This window comes from Clytia hemisphaerica, unplaced genomic scaffold, assembly GCF_902728285.1.
Source record: "Clytia hemisphaerica strain Z4C2 unplaced genomic scaffold, Clytia hemisphaerica genome assembly, whole genome shotgun sequence".
NCBI lineage: Eukaryota > Metazoa > Cnidaria > Hydrozoa > Leptothecata > Clytiidae > Clytia > Clytia hemisphaerica.
Window position 1 is genome coordinate 119,161 of NW_027103359.1, and position 8,858 is coordinate 128,018.

The following is an 8,858-nucleotide window of genomic DNA, read 5'->3' on the forward strand; positions in this document are numbered from 1 at the left end:
TGCATGTCCCAAGAATGCATTAATTTTTCCGCCCCAGTTCCAGTCCCTAAACCATAACAAACTATACATTTTTGGAAGCGTATTTGGATGTAGAATACCGTATTCGGTGTAACTTAAATTCTTTCTCAGCAGAATTTGAGTTTTTTTAAGAAAACGTGATTACGACGTCATTATTTATGACGTCATAATTTTAAAAAGTTGAATATCTCAAGAACTAATACTCTAAGCTTTATGAAATTTGGACCAATGATAGGACTCATCTAGACGAGGAGAACTTTTTTCAAAAAGTTTGAAAATTTGCTGATGTCAGCCTTTTATCGCAAGAATTCGAATTCTTGCAATTTCTGCCGACATCATTAATTTTGGGAAATAATTTCAAAACTTTTTGAAACATCTCAGTGTACTTTATCACTGGTCCAAATTTCATAAAGTTTTGATTTATATTTCTCGAGATATTCAACCAACGGATTAGAATAGGTGGATTAACTTCTCTCGTTGCTCCCAAGAGAGATCCATTGTCTTCTCATTGTTACAAGAAAAATCTGTAAATGACTCTGCGCACTCCTCGTTTAGTTTTTTCATTGTTTTTATAAGAACAATTTTCCAATTTATACAGTTTCGAAAACGAATTTGTCCTATGATTCGATCAATTTTGATGATTTTGCAAATATTTTAAATCCTGCACTTAAGTTTTAGCATCAACAAACGCTAGACCAGTTTTAATGTAAATTTTTAATCTTTTGTCAATGGCAATCTTCAGATAAGTGAAAATTAACGTATGGTCTATAACTAAGAAACTATCGATGGGTCACGAATGGGTTGCATACTGGTGAAAGAAGACTGTATTTAGAATTAGGAAAATAAATTTCAAATTATTTGGCTAATTTCTGCATTGGATAGAAAGGGCTAAAAAAGTGCATTTTCTTATTTAAAATGTACCACGTGATACGTAATGACCAATGAAAATGTTGAAAGTAATGATTTTTTACAACTTTTTTACAACTTATCAAGTTTTAATTGCTAGCAAACTCGTAAAAAAGTTTGATAACCTAACGAGGAGTGTTTTCTATGAGTTCTTAATCCACCTATTCTAATCCGTTGATTCAACTTTTTGTATTTATGACGTCATCAGTCATGACGTCATAAACAGGTTTTCTTAAGATATCTCTAATTATACTGAGAAAGAATTTAAGTTACACCAAATACGGTATTCTACATCCAAAGACGCTTCCAAAAATGTATAGTTTGTTATGGTTTAGAGACTGGAACTGGGGCGGAAAAATTAATGCAATTCTGGGACATGCATTAAGTTACCCGAGCATAACCTCCCGCAAAAGGACCACCAGATCATACCGCCAGGAGGAAGGAACCCAAAACAAGCAAAATAAATTAATAAATAAATTAAGAAATGGAAAAAAACTAACTACAGAGGATAATTACTAACAAAAATGAAAAACAAAAACAAAAAGAGCTAGGAGAGCAGTTAGAGTAAAAGACGGTCCCCCAAAACGGCTAGTATCACAGATGAATTTATCGTTATGCTCGATATATCATGATTTTGGACAATGCAAAAATCGGGGTCGACGCAGTATGTAACTAGCTACTCTCAGGTACCTAATAGCCGCCCTCCCCGCAAATTAAATCCTCGGAAATTTTCAACCCAGGACATTTTTATTCCAACCCCCCGCTTATTATTTTTGGTGAAATGTTTTTGAAAGTTCCCTCTTTTGTCTTAATTCTGCAATATTAGCCTACTTCTAAAAAGTTTTCCACCCAGGACATTTCTATTCCAACCCCCTCCTCCGGCTATTTATTAGGTACCCGAGAGTATTATTTAATTATGAAAAAAAAAAATGAATCAAAAGAAAAATTCGGTGTACGCGGGCGGGATAAAATAAAATGAAATTAGAATCGACTAAGATTTTGAAATATTGTCAAAATTGCCCCCCCCTTTAATTTTGCCCAACTTGATCCAACACGTCTTTGGATAACCCAGTATAACTTTAATACCTAACATTTCAACACCCAAAGTACGTACTTTTATTTTACGGTTTCAGAGTTATCCTTAGACTTATCCTAAGATGTTTAAACTGGAGTCGTTCATAATGCGTGTAATACATTAGTATAGGCGTTATATGATAATACGATTATTGTTACGGGATTTAGTTTGTATAAACGACTGGAAGAATCCAGTGTTCCGGCCTTATAGAATCCCCGGCTAGCTACGCAGAAACTTGCGTAGCGAGAAAACAATTTATCAAGCAACAAAACAAAATCAACCCAAATGAAAAAATTTTAACGCACAAATCCACACACTTTCTTTCAAGAATTTCTTTTGAGCCGGAAAAAATTATAATTGCAATATTGACACTTTTCTTTTGCTTGGAGTTTGGAGTGTACAAAGGTTTCTAGACGACAAAAATTGTTCCCTCTATTACTTTTTGCTTTATTTCTACTATGTCTGAATTAGTCGTCTAGATTGCTAGACTACAGTATAAGATGTTCAACAAACAAAAGAAGAATACATATACGATTAAGTAATATTTTTATCTTTAAAAAATGGTTTCATACAATGATGACCAAATATTCACAAATAAGAAATCCTGAAGGTAGGATCAGGAAATGGAGAGGAGGTTCAAAGAGCCTGGCATCCGAGAAAATAAACAAATATTTTTCGGGTAGTGAATTAAGACAGGCAGGAGTTAATGGTACTTCACAAATATCAATTTTGTCGATCGACACAAAATCTTAAGAGAAATCAAATCAAATTTCAAGCTAACGTAACACCTGACCGAAGCCTTTGAGCAGTACAGAAAAAAAAGTTTGGGAAGTCACTGCATTGACGCGAGAGTTTGCCGAGTTCACTTCCACAATAGTGATGGTAATAAAGCACTCTTCGTCAATAATCAAAGGAGTCTGATTGGTATAAGAAATGGAAGCTTTTTATTTACAAAGAATGAATGGTAACCAAAAAACGACAAAAAGTAAAGTTAAAACTTCCTATTCGAAGGAGTCAGATACGAAGAGACGCAGCAAAATCCTTGGGCATTTTTAAGTGATTTTAAGTGATGAAGTTCACAGGAACTGAGATCTACAATAGATTGAGACTCATCGGGTTAGAGTTGTAAATTTGGCTGGGTTGCATTGGATAAGGGAAGAAATTGAGATAATAAAACCTTCAAAAGAAAAATATATAAAATAACCATATACTAAATATCAAACTATCATCACCAAGTTACTTTCAAATTATAAACAGATATTACACGGCCCACAAACCATTTTAAAAACATAATTTGTTCTGTTAATTTTGCCAAAGGAATAAGATCCTACAAACGCTTTCTTTGAAAACCTTTCTTCGTTTCTCCCCTTACGTTGGTTAGCATTGTAAACGAGAACACTCGATGTTAGTTCCGAAATGAAAATGTGACAAATGAAAAAGAGATCAGTAATCTCAATGTTTCTTCAGCATCAATTTTTCGTTGGAAAGATATTTTTCTCAATGGGCGGGTATCTCCTCGGGAGGTTTGTTTTCGTTGTTTGCTTCTCCTTTTGCTTCTTCTACTTCAGTTTCGTCCGAACTCTTCCCTGTTGTACGAGAAAGGAAGAGTATTAAAATAGTAACAGTTTGTCACAAATAGTATCTAAATAATTTGAAATATTAGGTGAGGCCAATTTAATTTGTTGTTTTACGGGCCAGCTACCCAAAAAAGAGAGTCGGTCGGTCGGCGAAAAAATAAAAGTAGAATCTCACTTATAAAATCTCCTAAAAAGGCAGCTCATATTCATACACTTATTAATTCCAAATCTGGATAAAAAACAGTCTGCCAACCTGACCAGATTATCTTACGGAGTCATGGGCTTTAGTACAGAGTTTCATGAACTGAGTAATCAGGATCGGCTCGAAGTTTCAAACACCTTCTTCTAGATTTATGTATTAATATAATAAAGGTGATGCCTACCACTAGTAACACTTGACCATGTTAGTCTAGCTTCATAAAAACCGATGACCATTTGTGGTATTTTCACGTTTGCTATTTTTGATGGCACTAATTCTGCATCATTGACCCCTTTCCTGAAAATTAACAAATTTCGATCAATCAGTTAGCAAGCGAGAGTACTATTAAAAGGACCAAAATAAAAAGTAGTAAAACAGCATTGAAGCTGGACACAAGAGTTTAAAAAGTAAACTTAGGGGGTCCAGGGGGTCATGCAGTTACTCCAGGTTACTCGTTAAAGTAACTCTCAAGCATTCACTTTTTTTATCTTGCAAAATGTTACAAGAATATCAATCTTATTTTTAAGAAATTTGATTTGATTTCAGACTAAATTCAAATATTTTTCAGGAAAATTCTTCAAAAATCAGACTAAGCTATTTTCCCTTCTCTCGTCGCAAGTTTTTAAGGTAAAACATATTTCGACCATGAATTCCGTTGCTTTTCTTTTAAAATTTAAGAATCACTTATAGTGTGGTCGTGTTACAAAAATACAGGCTGTTTGTAGGAAAAAAATAAGATCTAGCTGAAACTTTCTCCATACCTTCTCTATAGGATGCTTATACCTCAGGAAAAAATCCCCTAAAATCCCACTGGTGGAACATCCCTTTTTTGTGCAATTTCTATTTTCCCCAATTTCAAATTTTTCTTAAATTATCAAACAAACAAATTATTAGACAAGTTATCAAAAGTAATCCAATTCGAAAAAAATTTTATAGAAGACTTTTAAACGTTTATAGCCGATTTCCTTACCTAACTCGAGATATTTCATGCGCTAGTTCCACTTTTTGCCACATTTTGGTCTAAAATTGACCATATATAGCATCTTTTGCGTGAATTGGTTGCCTGGGGAAGAAAGAAATGTCCCAAAAAAAGGATGTTCCACAAGTGGGATTTTAGGGGATTTTTTCCTGAGGCATAACCATCCTATAGAGAAGGTCTGGAGAAAGTTTCAGCTGGATCTTAATTTTCCCTTAAATAATTAGAAATTAAGAATGTTCTAAAGCTCAAATTGAAAATTTTTAATAAGAACACCAATGAAACACTTAATTATGAATTTGAGAATCCATTCTGTCCAGTCTAAAGGAACACAAATATTTACAACAACATACCATTTTATTAAGAAATGGACTTCTCCATTTGTTTCTGTAGCCCCGAGTATTTCTTCTGCTTCTAATCCTTTGTCAAATCCTGTAGTTCGTTTGTCTGACTTTCTCTTCTTTTTTATGGGTCTGAAAGATGATGGGAAAAACTGTCAATCCATTTTAATTAAAGACAAATGCAAAAAGACATGTTTTCCGGTTCCTTCTAGAGATTTCTATGTACTCTTAGGTGCGTAATAAACCCCCCAATTTTTCAATATCTTTCCGATACCCTAGACCATCTTTTGACAGCTGAAAACCTTTTCAAAATTAAGAGTCCCTTATTTTGCTTTAAAAAGCCAGGTTTTTTAGTCTAAAATTACCTCATTTTTAGAGGTATTCAAAGGTATAATTATCAACCCCCTTGGAAATTAGGTCCAAATGTATATCAAATTTTGAGAAATTTGCTGCCCCCTATTAATAGGCACCTAATAGAGTAATTAACATAAGATTTTAAATTTAAAAAGTCTTACATATCATCCGTTGTTTTTCTTTTTTGTGTTTTCTTCTTTTCTTCGGAGTGTGCACTACCATTTGTTACGGTAGGTGATTGAGTTTCACTGGTTGCTTTCTGAGGAGAGCTCGTTTGTTTTGTTTGTTTTTCTTCCTCTGGCTCCTCCCCACCATCTCCTACAATTGCGTGTACTTTCCTACGTTCTTTATCAGGTAATGTATTTAAATATGCATTAATCAAATCAGGACAGTTCAAATTTTCTGCAGGTTCCCAAGTATTGTCAGCAGCTTCAAAGCCTTTCCATTTCAAAAAAAATTCAACTTTGTTCTTTTTAGTAATTTTGTGCTTTAAAACTTTCTCTACGACATACTCTTCTTCTTCTTCCTCCATGACAGCATCTTGGTCAGGAACACTGTTCACAGTAATTTCTGCTGTTGCCATTTTCTATTTACTTTTGTTTTTGATTTTATCTGAAACAGTGAGAACGCATCAGTTACTGAGTTATTACACTTGTACCTGGTGTGCCACAAAAAGGTTTCTCTCTTTCTAAAACTAATTTTCTAGAAACCATTCCTATTTCATTGAAAGAAGAAAGATAACTTAAATTTTGATGGGTCATTTATTAAATTTAGACGAAATTCGCCAAAATAAGTCCCCTTAAGGTATCAAATTAAACAGAAGCATAATTACATGATACATCATCATTATTCAGAAACCCTTGCGGTATTACATTGTCGTATTCATTTTTCCTTGATTAGTTATGTAAGTGTAATAAGGTATCTTTTTTGTTCATCCAAACGTTGACAATGCTCCTTGTAGCTCCTTTTGCTGTCTTGAAATCAATTGTATTTTTAGTACATTTTCAGTCATAAACCCAAACCTTTTTTCAGAGGAAGAATTAACAAATGGAATGTGAACAGATGTGAAAGAAAAACAACCTAACACATAGAATGCAACCCTTGAGTTTAGGGGGGGGGTGAGACTAATCCAGACAAACCAGGACAAACGGGAATCGCTCCTAGCAATTCCTATAAAAACTTATCTGATCAACACAACCAAACCTTCTGTCTTGCGTTTATTCTTTTCTTCCCAACAACTTTTGTTTTTGCTTATGTAGGTTTTAAAATCCACAAATAATGAACCTCTTATAGCTTTATCTGAATAAATCTGGTTGAAAACCTTCTGTCGGGTTTCATTCCGTATGTTTTTTATCCCCGTGGCGAACAGGTTTCCCTGATTTCCCGATAATTCAATTTCCCGTGTGTGCAATTGGGCGTACCGCCATCGCGGAATATTTTTCATGAAAATTTACCGTATTCTGACGCTAATATAATCTAGATAGGAAACAAATGTTAAGTTTGATTCTTTTTTTGTTTATCGCCCGCAAGCACAGCTTATTTAAGCGCACCTCTCTTATTCATTATCTAAGAATTGAAGCGAGCAAAGATTACCGCGCGGGCTGATAACGGACAAAGGTTTTTTGAGGATATTTTCAGTTATAATCCAAGGTAGAACAATCTAAGTATAGAAAGGGGGTATTTTTTAGTGCTCTTTACGATGATCGGTATTTTTTTAAAATTCTATGTTTAGATTTTTCTACCCAGCTCCGTTGCTATGTACGTGCGCCCTGTTGCTAAGACCTTTGCTTGAAATCGAAAGCAAAACGTGAAAAATTGAAAAAATCAATTTTAAAAATCCGAAAAACCATTTTCTCAATGCAATTTTACTATTTTCAAACACCTCTGACATCTTTGCCCATAAACGGACAACACATTTTGCTGATTCAGCATTTCATCGTTGAAAAAATTGCCGTTTTCGGCAATAATTGCCAAAAAGAACAATAATTGCTGTTTTAAAATTATTGTTCTTTTTGGCAATTATTGCCGAAAACGGCAATTTTGATTGACTCTATCAGTCCATGTAAAAAAAACTCAACATTCTCACCAAAGTTGTCTTTTTGATTTCCCAAATCTCGCCGTAAGCGTTCACTTCCACAATAATTTATGTAATTGCAATTTCGGTCAGTCCACAGTCGGGTTCAACATATACGCGTGTTTTTATTCACGTGACCGAAGTGCCTACTAAAACAATCCGGGGTTAAGTGGCCAAGCAACACAGCAGATTATTTGTAAAGTAAAGAAATATCTTTTAGCATTGACAATCAAATATAATATATTATACTATATTTCCTTAATTCAAAAATCAAAAATTCATTTTTCATTCGCGAAAAATAAAAATAAAAGAATTAATGAATTAATATTACATACTAAGTCTTTTACTCTCGTTTAATTTCCGATCTCGGAACGTGCAAGACGCCCGTCCGCCCAATATCCACCCAATCAGCTTAAATTCACTTTAATTGTCCTTTGACTTTCAAAATATAGTATTTAAAAATTATGAATTTATAATAATTACAAAAAACAAAAAGTTTGATACTCCATTAGTGAAATATTCAATAAATTCCTACCTCCAGTAAACTTCGAGTGCTTCATTGAAAATGAAGAAGGTAAGAAGATAAAAAGTGCGCTGGATAATTTTCATTGTAACAGTTTGGTCAATCATCGGTGAAATTTTGAAAAAATTTTTCCGACGCAAAAAAAAGTTTCAGCTAATTAAAAGCACAGGTGAATTGATAATATGCGAGTTGCGAGTTGGTCCTGCGAGTTGCGAGTTGCTATCAAATATGCGAGTTGCGAGTTACGAGTTGCTATTTTAACCAAATAAAAGTGCGAGTTACGAGTTGAAAATTTCACGTTAAGACATCAAAATTGCGAGTTGCAAATTAAAATCGCGAGTTGAAAAATCAAAATCGCGAGTTGAGAAATCAAAAGTGTGAGTTGAAAATTAAAATCGCGAGTTGAAGAATCAAAAGTGCGAGTTGAAAAATCAAAAGTGCGAGTTGCAAATTAAAATCGCGAGTTGCAAATTAAAATCGCGAGTTGAAAATTGAAATCGCGAGTTGCAAATTAAAATCGCGAGTTGCAAATTAATCGACAATTGAAATGAAATTTTGCTTTCGTACTTTCTTAATTTATAATTATATGAATTTCGCATTTTTGCAGTTTGATTATTGTCTTTATTTTGCAGAAATACGGTATATTTTGATAGTTACGATAGTGAATAGTACTTATCAATATAAAATAATGCACGCGCGTGTGGGGTTTAAAAAGCAGCACGACACAGTATAGGGCGAGGGTTTATTCGTGAGTGTACGTGTGTGTTGATAGTTTAAGGTTAAGCAGCGTGTAGCGCGGAATTCGAAAATTAACT

The 8,858-nt window shown here is 33.9% G+C and overlaps 1 protein-coding gene across 1 annotated transcript; it reads right to left on the reverse strand.

Moving 5' to 3' along the window:
- Nucleotides 1-2,528: 2,528 nt before the first annotated feature.
- Nucleotides 2,529-6,060, reverse strand: LOC136821851 (chromobox protein homolog 1-like). Its single transcript, XM_067078098.1, has 4 exons — nucleotides 5,608-6,060; nucleotides 5,105-5,224; nucleotides 3,960-4,072; nucleotides 2,529-3,585 (listed from the first exon to the last, which is right to left on the reverse strand). Exons 1-4 carry the CDS (start codon nucleotides 6,027-6,029, stop codon nucleotides 3,497-3,499), a joined length of 744 nt encoding a protein of 247 aa, XP_066934199.1. The 5' UTR covers nucleotides 6,030-6,060; the 3' UTR covers nucleotides 2,529-3,496.
- Nucleotides 6,061-8,858: the final 2,798 nt, after the last annotated feature.

What these genes read in the sequence shown, in the direction of transcription:
- LOC136821851 (XM_067078098.1), bottom strand. Translation starts at nt 6,029, where the DNA reads ATGGCAACAGCAGAAATTACTGTGAACAGTGTTCCTGACCAAGATGCT. An exon ending in AGAAAAACAACGGATGATAT is followed by an intron (nt 5,225 to 5,607) that starts GTAAGACTTTTT and finishes ATCATCTTTCAG; the next exon opens with ACCCATAAAAAAGAAGAGAA. An exon ending in GTCCATTTCTTAATAAAATG is followed by an intron (nt 4,073 to 5,104) that starts GTATGTTGTTGT and finishes GTTAATTTTCAG; the next exon opens with GAAAGGGGTCAATGATGCAG.